The 14,656-nt window shown below is 43.0% G+C and overlaps 1 protein-coding gene across 15 annotated transcripts in view; it reads left to right on the top strand.

Moving 5' to 3' along the window:
• The window catches only part of CADPS2 (calcium dependent secretion activator 2), a 777,539-nt gene that overhangs the window by 260,568 nt on the left and 502,315 nt on the right, over window positions 1-14,656 (top strand). For all 15 annotated transcript variants that reach the window (XM_040343717.1, XM_040343721.1, XM_040343726.1 and 12 more), the window contains exons 9-11: window positions 5,640-5,706; window positions 13,356-13,464; window positions 13,587-13,790. In XM_040343717.1, coding sequence (XP_040199651.1) covers window positions 5,640-5,706; window positions 13,356-13,464; window positions 13,587-13,790 — 380 coding nt within the window. The remainder of the gene's footprint in view (window positions 1-5,639; window positions 5,707-13,355; window positions 13,465-13,586; window positions 13,791-14,656) is intronic.

A 14,656-nucleotide genomic window follows, 5' to 3' on the forward strand; every position in this document is an offset into this window, starting at 1 on the left:
TATAAAAGTGCTTTGGATTACAAGCTTGTTTCTGGAACAAATTATGCTTGCATTCCAAGGTTTTACTGTATACCTGTTACTGTGTCTCTTTATATGGCCATGTGCATGTGGCCTAAGGGGTATATTTATAAACCAAACATTCTCTACACGTGTATTTTCATTGTGCGTTTGTTTACATTTCAGTGATTGAATACCTGTAGTGAATGCCACTATACCTGCTTTATAAATCTTTTAAAATTATGAAAATAATGTACTAATGCCAGTTTGCCCATTCTGAGCCCCATTCTAGATCAGACTTAAAGAATCTTGACTCATGCTATAACTGTAGCCTGAGTTTGAATGGGGCAAGTTAGCATTTTTTAGTTTAGTTTATACCAGGAATTAGACTAAATTAGACGAAATACGGTAGTCTGCGGGTCATAGAGACATACCAGGATAAATGGCTTTGCCATATATATCAGAATGGTGATATGTGGAAAATACTTCTTTAAAGGGGTTGTAAAGGTTATTTTTTTCCCCCTAAATAGCTTCCTTTACCTTAGTGCAGTCCTCCTTCACTTACCTCATCCTTCGATTTTGCTTTTAAATGTCCTTATTTCTTCTGAGAAATGCTCACTTCCTGTTCTTCTGTCTGTAACTACACACAATAATGCAAGGCTTTCTCCCTGGTGTGGAGACAGCCTCTTGAGGGGGAAGGACCCGATCGCCGCTGGAGTCCTGCGATCGGTCCCCGGAGCTGAAGAACGAGGAGAGCTGTGTGTAAACACAGCTTCCCCGTTCTTCACTGTGGCGGCGTCATCGATCGTGTGCTCCCTTTTATAGGGATACACAATCGATGACATCACACCTACAGCCACACCCCCTACAGTTGTAAATACACATGAGGTCACACATAACCCCATCAGCGCCCCCTGTGGTTAACTCCCAAACTGCAATTGTCATTTTCACAGTAAACAATGCATTTTTAATGCATTTTTTGCTGTGAAAATTACAATGGTCCCAAAAATGTGTCAACATTGTCCGAATTGTCCGCCATAATGTCGCAGTCACGAAAAAAATCGCTGATCGCCGCCATTAGTAGTAAAAAAAAAAAAAATAACAACAATGCAATAAAACTATCCCCTATTTTGTAAACGCTATAAATTTTGCGCAAACCAACCGATACACGCTTATTGCTATAGCGGTATAATTTAGAGTGGTTGTAAACCCTTACATACAATATACCTAGTGAAAGGCTTATCCTTAGGTGATATGAAACCAATCGTACCCTTTTATCTGAAGTTTTTCCCTTCCCTGCAGCCATTCAAAGTCCAGAATTTATAAACCTGGCAGAGAGCTGAAGTTACTCTGCAGAGCGCAGTCAGGAGAGTTCTGAGAGCTGATTGGAGGGAAGGGACACACCCCCTTCCCACGGCACACAGTAACAGAACTGATGCTGTCACTATACTGGAGGTCCCTCCCCATCACCATTTTTCTCTTTGTGTCAGGAAAGGGTGCCAAAAGTGATTTTGTGCTGATAGCAGAGGAACGAAGCAGCAGACAGAAAGGAGACTTGGTACTTTTAATTGAGACACTATAAAGGGATATATGTTGTTTATAGTTCATGTCTGAGCTTTACAACCACTTTAATGTGAACTTTCTATTATTGCATATATTCTAAAACTATAAAGTTTTCTTACGCATTTAGTAATAGTGCTTATACAGTATTCCCTAGGTACTTCTATAAAGACCAGTAGCAGATGGGGGTTAAGTTAAAAACAAATAGAAACTTTATTTTAGGGCTACAAATGCATGTATAGATCATTGAGAAAAAATATTTGGTAAAAAATATTTAAAGAAGTCAAATTAATTATGTTTCTCAAATTCTGGCCCATGTTTTAGTGGTTCTTCCTGTAGTAATCATCAATTATAATGTGTGTTAAAAACTTTTCATATTAAATTGACAAACTTGGTTTTAGCAGATTTTTGACACAATTTTGTAAACTGTGTAGTAATGTCCTGTGATTATGGCTGTAGCTTGGTACAGGATGATTCCTGTAAATATTTCAGCCCATCAATTAGGGGTTACAAACACCTTCCCTTGCGGGTAATCTCCATGAAATCCAAAATCCCTTGATGGCCACCAGCTAATGAACTCACATATTACTCTGCAGTGTGATTCATAGAAGCAAAAAGAAGAAACATGGTGCTCTCTGCCATATAAAGACTTTTTAACCACTTAAGACCGGACCATTATGCAGGTTAACCACTTAACCCCCGGACCATATTGCTGGTCAAAGACCAGAGTACTTTTTGCAATTCGGCACTGCGTCGCTTTAACTGACAATTGCGCAACTTGGCTCCCAAACCAAATTGGCGTCCTTTTTTCCCACAAATAGAGCTTTCTTTTGGTGGTATTTGATCACTTCTGCGGTTTTCCGTTTTTGCGCTATAATCAAAAATAGAGCGACAATTTTGAAAAAAATAAATATTTTTTTACTTTTTGCTGTAATAAATATCCCCCAAAAATATATAAAAAAAATTTTTTTTCCTCAGTTTAGGCCGATACGTATTCTTCTACATATTTTTTGTTAAAAAAAATCGCAATAAGCGTTTGGTTTGCGCAAAAGTTATAGCGTTTACAAAATAGGGGATATTTTTATGGCATTTTTATTATTTTTTTTTACTAAAAATGGCGGCGATCATCGATTTTTTTTTTTCGGTACTGCGACATTATGGCGGACACTTTGGACACTTTTGACACATTTTTGGGACCATTGGCATTTTTATAGCTATCAGTGCTATAAAAATGCATTGGATTACTATAAAAATGCCACTGGCAGTGAAGGGGTTAAGTATGTCCCTGGGTGTGTTCTTACTGTGGGGGGGTGGCCTCACTAGGGGAAATCACTGATCTTCTGTTCATACACTGTATGAACAGAAGATCAGCATTTCTCCCCCTGACAGGACCAGGAGCTGTGTGTTTACACACACAGCTCCCGGTCCCCGCTCTGTAACGAGCGATCGCGTGTGCTCGGCGGCGATCGCGCCTGCCGCCCCCGGCTCCGGCGGCGCGCGCCCCCTGTAGCCTGCGAAAGAGCCGACGTAGAGCTACGGGCTCTCGCCCGGAGAGCCAACCTGCCGCCGTAGAATGACGGCGGAAGGTCGGCAAGCAGTTAAGGACCTTGCCCCTTTTTTTGCGAATTGGCACTGCGTCGCTTTCTTTTGGTGGTATTTGATCACCTCTGTGGTTTTTATTTTTTGCGCTATAAACAAAAAATCTATATTTTTTTACTTTTTGCTATAATAAATATCCCCCAAAAATATATAAAAACTATTTTTTTTTCCTCAGTTTAGGCCGATACGTATTCTTCTTCCCATTTTTGGTAAAAAAAAAATCGCAATAAGCGTTTATCGATGGGTTTTCCGCAAAATGTATAGCGTTTACAAAATAGGGGATAGTTTTAGTACATTTTTATTAATAATTATTTTTTACTACTAATAGCGGCAATCAGCGATCTTTTTTAGTGACTGCAACATTTTGGCGGACACATCGGACAATTTTTGACACATTTTTGGGACCATTGTAATTTTCACAGCTAAAAATGCACTGATTACTGTGAAAATGACAATTGCCGTTTAGGAGTTAACCACTAGGGGGCACTGTAGGGGTTAAGTGTGACCTCATATGTGTTTCTAACTGTAGGGGGGCGGGGCTGGACGTGTGATGTCAGTGATCGTCTTTCCCTATATCAGGGAACAGACGATCACTGGCAATGCCACAATGAAGAACGGGGAAGGTGTGTTTACACACACCTCTCCCCGTTCTTCAGCTCCGGTGACCGATCGCGGTACACCGGCGGCAATATGGTCCGTGGGTCCTTCGGACCGGGTCGTGAGCGAGCCGCCGGCGGTGCGCTCGCGACCCTACGGCTGGGCCTTTAAGAGACACGTACAGGTACGTGATTGTGCCCAGCCGTGCCATTCTGCCAACGTATATCGTCAGTAGGGGGTCCTTAAGTGGTTAATGTGTTAAATATAAAATTCACTTACAAACAAGGCACTATAACCAGTGCCCAGCGAAACGGCATGAAAACATACAGCAGGTACGATGGCTGCAGGTGACGTCACGACAATCCCATCCGTATGTTTCGTCCCTATGGGCAGGACTTCATCAGCAGATCAATATATAAGGGTCCATAGTGTAAGGTGAGCGGACAATTTTATCACTGGTGGAGGTCCCTCATCACTCACGTTCTCACCTGCATGCTACATCTATGTATCGCCACTGAAGAACACACGGATGTTTTTTTTTAGATATTGTGATATATGGACTTAATAGCGCTGCACTGTCTTTTATAATATTTTACTGCAGGGATTTGAATTTTTGACCCTTGGTGTTTAGCTGCTTGATTGGGGTTGTTTTTATTGCGCTGATTTGTTTTCTATATTGGATACATCCATTAGGGGTGCAGGAGTGCCGCCTCTCCCATCCATGCATCTGGCCCCCTAGCCTACATGCTGGGTGCATGGATTCCAATAAGGGTGTTTTTTTTTTGTTTTTTTTAAAGCAGATGATTACAGCCAGCGGCTCTAATACGATTCAAAAAATGGTGGACTTGGGCTACAGATACCACCAAGTTGTGTGTCAATCACGAATGAATATTCACTATTGTCACACTGGTTCTCCCAGCCAATCAGGAAGAGGGTCTGAGAAAGGAGAAGTGTTCCAATTGGCCTAAGAGGGGGAGGAGGAGACACTCTGCCAAAGCTGCTGTGATGCCTGCGGAGGAGAGGATGGAAAGAGGCTCCCTGTGATGCCAAGTAGGAGAGCGGGGGAAGGGGAAGCGACTTGGTGAAGCACTACACCCCATAGATGGGGTAAGTGCCGGTGGTCCTGGTGACCCGACCAAGGAGGGGTTAGTGTGGCTGTGGGTGCACTGTTTGAAACTGAAAGCAGCACAGCAGTGACTGCACTGATCGTAAGATTAGCAGTCGGATGCACAGCTCTGAGGCTTTAGGCACACGGTGTGGTGACATAATGAGAAGTGCACTGCTATTTTTCCAGGGGACATTAAAGACAAAAAGTCAAATTTTCAAATACGTTTTTTTTTTTATCTTCATGCATTATATGCATGACAATAAAAAGCCTTTTTTGTGCTGCAGCCCCCCTAACACTTACCTAAGGTCCCTCTCTGTCCACAACTGTCTCAGCTGTCTGAGATTACCCCCCCCCCCCTGATTGGCTGAGACACAGCAGTGGCGCCATTGGCTGACACTGCTGTCCCTCAATCAGCTAGCCGATCAGGGGAGAGAGGAGGCCGGGTCAGGGCTCTTTGTTTGAATGGATACAGGGAGCTGTGACTAGGCTTGGGTGCCCCCATAGAAAGCTGCTTGCTGTGGGGGCACTGAACAGGAGGGAGAGGCCAGGATTACACAAGAGGGACCCGAGAAGAGGAGGATCTGGGCTGCTCTGTGCAAATTCACTTCAACAGAGCAGGTAAGGTATATAACATGTTTATTTTATAGGAAAAAAAAATTACTTTACTGTCACTTTAATGATCTTTCTTTTTATTTTGGTCTTTCAATATATAGTTTTTGGTGTATGTCATATTTTTGTTTAATAACCAATACAAGTAACGCCTTCTTTTTTTTTTTAGTTACTTACATGCTGCAGGGCAAAAAGTTTGGAAACGATGGAAGAAACGTTATTTTGTTCTTGTTCAGGTTTGTTTTAATACTTTTCTTTTTTCACTTTGGCCGGGGTTAGCTGTTCCTATGTAAAGTGATATCTGTTTTGGCACTGAAAGTGGACTTCACTAAATGGGTTGGAGAGGTGTGGTCTCAGGAGGTTTCACAGAGACAATCACAGCTCCCCATGATCCTAAACACCCCTACTAATAGACAGTGCCCCCATGACCCCAGTGTTCTCACAGTTCCTAGTGCTGACACATGTTGCCAGGCAGTGACTCTACTACTATAGTATCTAAACATGGAAAGATAATGCTACTTATAATTCCAGTCTGCCCCAGCACAAGCAGATGGCACTGCCCCAGAATAGTCATCCAGTAAACCTTATAATCACCAGGGCCCCAAACATACCCATCCAGTTAAACTATGAATACTCGGTGCCTATAAACAACCAGCACATTTGCCAGTGGTGATTCCCATGCCCCTAATACAACAAGACAAAGATCTCTTTCATGATACTCGTGGCTCCAGCATAACCAGACAGTGTCATGCTCTCTGACACTCTTGTTTTTATCCTAGGTACAAGGGAAGAATTTGCTAGCAAATTAACAGCAAATGTCAGGCACCATTTTTGCAACACCTTTTTATTAAAATTGTTAAATTTTACATTTCAGTGTATGTATGTTTAGAGGTTTAACCACAGTGCAGCATGAACCATGCCAACAATCTCCAGATCACATGAGGGCGGAGGTAGTGAAATAAATCTTTACTTGACTTAAAAGCATATACAGGTATAAGTGGGAGATAATTTGAACTACTGTCAGTTTTTTTGGAAACACTTTATTTTACTTCCTGTCTTTTAGACACTTTAAAAACTGAAGGTAAATATACCAAAAGTTGAAGTCTCCTCAGCCGGGACAGAGACGGCAATAAAGCCTGATGGAGGTTTCAACACATCCACGCTCTTTCCAAAACCAAAGGAAGCGTGTTTTGGTTTTAGATGACTGTAGATAAACTTTACACAGACATTCAAATAAATTAATGGCAAGTTGAGTTGAACTAACTTGATTTAAATCAAGCTGTATATGGGTAAAGTATAATTTAAGGGATCAAATAAATTAATATTTGAATTATATATGTGGTATTAACTAGATTTTTTTTAATTCTGATCTACCAGAACAATCAGGTGACACATCTATTTCCTGGTTTAGCAACATAGCTTCCTATGCCATCTCTTCAACCCTAGCCAGTTGAATGAACAGAGAATCAGAAATATAACACGTTGTCCAGTGGACAATAATGATGTAACAGGAAAAACAAGTGAACTTCCTGGTTATATATTATGGCAGAGATATATAAATCAAGATTTAAACAGAAATGCAAATCCTTGTACAGATCAAATGGCATGCATTGTTAGTATTTTTGTTTTGTGTTTTGCTGTTTGCCTGGACGTTCGCCTTAATGTCATTTTTAACCACTTATGGACCGCCAAACGCCGATATACGTCGGCAGAATAGCGGGGCTGGGCACAATCACGTACCTGTACGTGATTGTTAAATGCCCAGCCGTGGGTAAACAATGTATTTTTATAGCATTTTTTGCTGTGAAAATGACAATGGTCCAAAAAATGTGTCAAAATTGTTCGATGTGTCCGCCATAATATCGCAGTCATGAAAAAAATCGCTGATCACCGATATCAGTAGTAAAAAAAAAAATATTAATAAAAATGCAATAAAACTATCCCCTATTTTGTAAACGCTATGAATTTTGCACAAAACAATCGATAAACGCTTATTGCAATTTTTTTTTTACCAAAAATATGTAAATACGTATCGGCCTAAACTGAGGAAAAAAAACGTTTTTTTATATGTTTTGGGGGATATTTATTATAGCAAAAAGTAAAAAATATTGCATTTTTTTCAAAATTGTCGCTCTACTTTTGTTTATAGCGCACAAAATAAAAACCGCAGAGGTGATCAAATACCACCAAAAGAAAGCTCTATTTGTGGGAAAAAAAGGACGCCAATTTTGTTTGGGAGCCACGTCGCACGACCGCGCAATTGTCAGTTAAAACGACTCCGTGCCAAATCGCAAAAAGGGGCCTGGTCCTTTACCTGCATATTGGTCCGGGTTTTAAGTGGTTAATGGAGTCCATATTTCCCTTATCGTCTTTCAGGACAGCACCTTAAGAGCGTAGCTCCACCCACTTGACAGGAAACACACCTCCACCAAACTTCCTAAAAGGGATGCTCCTTCCACTTATCAGTCTTTGTGTTTCCTCCGGCGGGAACACATGTGGGGGTTAGGAGCTCTCTAGGTACTACCTGAGAGGTCATATCTCCCCACTCCACCTGTTTTTTTCTTACCTCAGAGAGTCTGTTCCTCCCATTCACTGGATAGAGAGTGCCTTGTGCATGGGCTCCTTCTCCCTCATCGGTGCTCAGTGGAGCCAGGGACTTCTCCGGGATACTGCTCCTTGGCAAGGTAGACGGTGCAGACATCTTTTTTCCGGTCCGGGCAGCCGAACGCCGCCGCCATCTTGAGAAGTTCAGTCAGGCTGCTTCCCCCGGAAGTGAGGGAACCGGAAAGGGGCGGCATCGTACGAGCGGGCGCAGGGCATGGACGTCATTTCCGCCAGGAAGCGCTGAGGGAGGACGGAGGAACAGGTCTGGTGCCTTGTTAGCTGGTTCTGGTCTGGTGCAGTGGCGCTAGTGGAGTCTGGAACCGGCAGTTTTGCCACCAGCATCACGCTGCTGCCTCAACATGGATGCAGGATCCACAGCGAGTGGAACAGGCACTGGCACCAGCAAGGCCCAGGTAAGGGGTAGACTAAGGTTCTACCCTCATTTACTATGGGGTCTCTCTAGCTCTCTTCTCCCTTGGGGGGGGGGGTGTGAGTGTTTACCCCCCTGGTGGCAGGGGCCTGTTTGGGCACATGAGTGTAGTGGATCTCTCACTGTGCACCTGTGGTGAGCATCTTGATTGGTTTTCAGGCTGACTCAAAAGGATGGTTTGTCTTTTTTCCTTTTTTCTTTTCCCTTATGGCAGACCAAGAGCTCTGATCCTGGGAATACAAAGAAATGGTCTTTAATGCAAGTCTAATCTACCTGAAGGATGGAAAAAAGCTTTATGTCAGACATATTGACTCATTAGTGAAGGAGAAAGCGTCTGCCGCTTGCAGCGACATAATCGCATCTGTTAAAGAATTGGATGCTACTATTCAGTCTTTTAAGTCCTCACTCATGAAACCATCCATGAGACAGACCTCTACCTCACAATCCTCACAAGACTCACTGTTAGTCCCGGTAGTAGAGGCAGAAGAGAGTCCTCTGAACCAGGAAGGTCCTTCCCCCTCACATTGTCAAGAATCAGATGAGGATAAAGATGAGCTGAGTTGATGGCCTCCTAAAAGCTATTCATGCAACTTTGGGATTAGAGGAGGAACGTAAAGAATTATCTTTACACGACAGGATGTATGCAGGACTCAGTAAGCCCAAGATATCTTCCCAGTCCATACAGTAATTTCTGAAGCAATCAAAGAATGGACTGATCCTGAAAAGAAACCTTTCTTTGCTAAGGCACACAAGAAAAGGTTTCCGTTTGACGAAGACCCAACAGCTCCCTGGAATAAAGTTCCAAAACTCGATGCAGCCTTTTCTCAAGTCCCAAGATCTTCAGATCTAGCATTTGAGGACATGGGGATTCTGAAAGACCCCCATGGATAAGAGGATGGATGAGCAATTAAAGAGGGCTTGGCAATCCATCATAGGCAACCTTAAAGCGGGGGTTCACCCTTAGAGGGCACTTTTTCCCCTTAGCTTCCTGCTCGTTTTCTCTAGGGGAATCGGCTATTTGTATTAAAATATGTGCAGTACTTACCCGTTTTCGAGCTGCATCTTCTTCCGTCGCTTCCGGGTATGGGCTTCGGGAATGGGCGTTCCTTCTTGATTGACAGTCTTCCGAGAGGCTTCCGACGGTCGCATCCATCGCGTCACGATTTTCCGAAAGAAGCCGAACGTCGGTGCGCAGGCGCAGTATAGAGCCGCACCGACGTTCGGCTTCTTTCGGCTACGAGTGACGCGATGGATGCGACCGTCGGAAGCCTCTCGGAAGAATGTCAATCAAGAAGGAACGCCCGCTCCCGAAGACCCATACCCGGAAGCGACGGAAGAAGATGCAGCTCGAAAACGGGTAAGTACGGCTCATATTTTAATACAAATAGCCGATTCCCCTAGACCGAACGAGCAGGAATCTAGGGGAAGAAAACAATTTTTTTTAGAAATGGGTGAACTCCCGCTTTAAGCCAGCAATGGCGACTACTTGCGTCTCCAGAAATATTGAGTATTGGTTGAACCAGCTTAAAGATCATATAATGGCTGATTCTCCAAAGAAAGAAATCCTAGACTCCTTTTCAACCCTGTTAGCAGCTATAGCGTATCAGGGGTTTTATTCCCACGTATTCATAATAAAAAAGTCATCCGGAAGTTTCAGACTTATTCTCAACCTGAACCTGCTGAACAGATCGGTCCTATACAAAAAATTCTGTATGGACTCAATCTTCACCGTCAAACTTTTGACGAAGGAGTGCTTTATGGCATCAATCGACCTGCGAGATGCCTATCTGCATATCCCCATAGCCCCTCAGTCCCAAACATTTCTAAGATTGGCGGTATACATGGGAAAAGAGGTCGTGCACCTCCAATTCAAAGCCCTCCCCTTCGACCTTTCCTCGGCTCCGATTAATATTTACAAAGGTCATAGCAGAGGCCCTCGCTCCTCTTCGCTTACAGGGGGTAGCAGTAATTCCATACCTGGATGACCTGCTCTTCTTTTCTCCCTCCAGGGAGAAATTGTTGGAGGATCTCGAAAGAGCTTGCAGTCATCTAGAAGCTTTGGGCTGGATCATAAATATGGAAAAATCGAATTTCAACCCAACCCAAGAGGCACAATTTCTGGGGTATCAAAAGCTCAGTGCAGCAAATAATTTTTCTCCCAGAAGACCAAAAACTAAAGATACTATAAGCGTTGTAGCCTCCTTACAGACAAATCAAGAGCTATCAGTCAGACAAGTAATGTCAGCTCTGGGAACCCTTACCTCATCTATGCCAGCGATACAGTGGGCAAGGCTTCACTTCAGACCGCTTCAGAGTTTCCTCCTGAAAATATGGGATCACAGGACAGAATCTCTGGAGGCAAAGGTAAAAATCCCCACCAAAGTAAAACGATCGCTTTGGTGGTGGAGAAGTCAGAAAAACCTTTGAGCAGGCCTGTTATGGTCATTTCCAATAGAAAAAGTGGTAACGACAGACGCCAGCCTATGGTGATGGGGGGCACACCTGGGTCAGAACTATACTCAGGGTGTTTGGTCCCGGTCAGAAGCAGAAAAGTCCTCCAGTTGGAGAGAACCAAGGGCAGTGGCCTTAGCTTTGAAAGCCTTCTCTGCAGACCTTTAAGGTGCCCATGTTCAAGTCTTCTCTGAAAAATGCCACTACCATAGCCTACTTAAACAGGCAAGGAGGCACAAGAAGCAAGACACTTCAGCTTCTCGCCTCAGACATCCTAAACTGGGCAGAAAATCATTTGCTGTCCTTATCAGCGGTCCACCTCAAAGGCACTTTAAATATAGTGGCAGATTTTCTAAGCAGAAAACGGATTCAGGAAGCAGAATAGACCCTAAATCCGGAAGTCTTCACATTGATCATTCAAAGAAAATACGCAACTTCCGGTCTTTTTCTCCATTCACAGAAACAACAGTTCCCAGGGAACAGATGCGTTAATACAGCCTTTGAACTTCCAGCTGGCTTACGCCTTCCCTCCGTTTCAACTAATTCCGTTGGTACTGAGGAAGATTCAGAAGAAGGTGGAAGTAATTCTAATTACTCCATTCTGGAGTAATTAGGCAGGACTTACTTCTACAGGGTCCGATATACCATCCGGAGGTGGCCTGTCTAAGCCTCACGGCGTTGTATCTGAGAGGCAGTTATTGAGGCGAAAAGGTCTCTCGACCACTTGTGACTACCTTGCTTTCCAGTAGAAAGGTGGTTACCAGGAAGATCTATGCTAAATACTGGAAGGTCTACATCTCCTGGTGTCATTTGTCTAATAGAGTGGTGAAAAATCTAGTGTCAATTCTGGAATTTCTTCAGAATTGAGCAGAAAAAGGCTTGTCAGTACACTTATAGGTGGATTCAGAGAGAGATAGGCCGGCGTATCTACTGACCTAACTCGGAATCTGCACCGTCCTAAGTTAGTGTATTCTAAAAACTGAGATACACTTAAACCTAGCTAAGATACGACAGCCTGCACCGTCGTATCTTAGGGTGCAATATTTAGGCTGGCCGCTAGGTGGCACTTCCATTGAGTTTGGCGTAGAATATGTAAATGACTAGATACGCCTATTCACGAACGTACATGCGCCCGTCGCAGTAAAGATACGCCGTTTCCGTAAGAGATACGCCGCCTAAAGATAAAGATGCCCCCTAGGTGGCGCAGCCAATTTGTATGGCCGTCGTTCCCGCGTCTAAATTTGAAAATTTTACATCGTTTGCGTAAGTCGTCCGTGAATAGGGCTGGACGTAATTTACATCCACGTCGAAACCAATACGTCCTTGCGGCGTACTTTGCCGCAATGCACACTGGGATATGTACACGGACGGCTCATGCGCCATTCGTAAATAACGTCAATCACGTCGGGTCACAGTTAATATGCATAAAACACACCCCCCACATCCTCATTTGAATTAGGCGCGCTTACGCTGGCCTATTCACGCTATGCCGCCGTAACTTAGGAGGCAAGTACTTTGTGAATACAGTACTTGCCTCTCTGACTTACGGCGGCATAGTGTAAATACGCTATGCCGCCACAAAGATGCGCGCCCCTACCTGAATCCAGCTATTAAAGTGCAGATAGCCACATTGGGAGTTTTTCTGGAAAGGCCTATATCTTCAGAGCCGTTAAGTGTCAAGATTTTTCAAGGTACTGTCTAGGTCCAGACCAGCTCCCGTGAGACACTTCCCCAGTTGGGATTTGTCAGTGGTTCTTCAGACACTATCTAAGGAACCCTTTGAACCGCTACAATACATTTCTCTGAAGAACCTTACTCTCAAAACGGTGTTCCTAGTGGCAATTACGACAGCCAGAAGAATCGGTGAGCTGCACGCCCTGTCAATAAAGATTACCTACGTACGTCATTACAGACTGGATGTTCTGTCAGCAAGCAATCAGGCTTTTGGCAGAAAGGTCTTGCAGGCTGTGGTCCGTCCCTAAGTGGGTAAGTCTCTGTTATCTTCTCAAGGTGCTGTCCTGAAAAAAAGATAAGGCAAAAGTCAAGTTAGACTTACTGGTAACTTGTTTTCCATGAGTCTTTCAGGACAGCAGCAACTTGCCCTTATTGTTTTGAATATTATGCTGTGACTAACCATACTCTGATTATGTGTTCCAGCTTGGTCCGGAGGTTTCTCTACTACTACTAAGTGGAAGGAGCCTCCCTTTTAAGAAGTTTGGTGGAGGTGTGTTTCCCTTTCAAGTGGGTGGAGCCACACTCTCAAGGTGTTGTCCTGAAAGACTCATGGAAAACAAGGTACCTGTAAGTCTAACTCGACTTTTCCTTACAAATATATTTTTGATTTACAGGAATTGGCCATATTTTTTTTTTATCATATTTTCATTTATTTGCCTGTTTTAGGTAAGCCAATACACATTTGCAATGTGTAGCTACAGGGAGAAGAAAGCTGAGCCCCAGGAACTGATGCAACTTGAAGGATACACAGTGGATTACACTGATCCTCAGTCAGGTATTGGGTCACTTGCTTCTGCCATCTTCGTTCATTAGTTGTTTAAGTGCAATATCATAACTATCGACGTTGTTAATTATTATAGTTAAATGGCAGTTTGTTGTGTTACTCTACTTTATTAGGTCTCCAAGGTGGTCGGTGGTTTTTTAATGCAGTGAAAGAAGGGGACACTGTGATATTTGCCAGCGATGATGAGCAAGACCGTGTACTGTGGGTACAAGCATTGTACAGAGCAACAGGACAGTCCTACAAACCCATTGTTTCCAACCATGCTCAGAAGTCAAATGCAAGAATAATAAATGCTCATATGGAAGTTCCTCAACCAAGTAGGTGTTTTTAATGTTGAGACAGTGGTATTGATGGTCTCTATCAGATATTCATTTTCCTATTTAAAGTGTCTTATAAAAAGGAAAGATATAAATATACCCTTTGGAGTCCTTCACTTTTATGTAATTGGGTAACTTGTATTAGTTTCAGGAGCAGGTGGGCAATGCAATGTCAGAACTTTACTGACCTATACCCAAATTACTGCTTGTAAATAATTCTAGATGAAATCTTGTCTTAAAGTAACTAGCATCAATATAGAGCCTCTGCTGTAATTCACTGATATTTTATTTCAGCCAGTGAAATGTAATGCTTATTTATTCAAGTGGCCTCTGAATTAAAATGTTGCGTAGCTACCAATTTTTTTCCCTAACTAAAAATTCTCATTCAAATCAATTAAAAAAAATAAAAATGGAAGTTACTATACACCCCCAGTCAAGATGTAGGGTAAACATTAAAAATGTTCTCACTTGTTTCATGGCATTCACTTAGGGCTTGTTTATAAGACAGTACATGTAACAGTCGCCAAACATACACAGAAGGTTTATCTTCCTGGTCCATGTGTTTAAAGTTACTGGGAATGATTCTCCTGCAGTGAATGTTTGCCAAATTCCAAGGAATATCCAATTGCATTTTTTCCCCCACTGGAGCAAAGGTCTTACTTTAAGAGAATTTTACTTGGAAAAAATAACTGCTAGCAGGTATGAAGCGCAGGCACCTTGAGGCGCACGTTTATATATGTGGCAACTTTTATTGGCCACTTTACACTTAAATGCCAAAGTAATTATCAAACCTCCAACACTGCAAAGGAGTGCCTGAGCCCCAGGCTGAGCTCTGCCTTAGGTGACTGTGTGAGGCTTGCATTGAA

This window comes from Rana temporaria, chromosome 3, assembly GCF_905171775.1.
Source record: "Rana temporaria chromosome 3, aRanTem1.1, whole genome shotgun sequence".
NCBI lineage: Eukaryota > Metazoa > Chordata > Amphibia > Anura > Ranidae > Rana > Rana temporaria.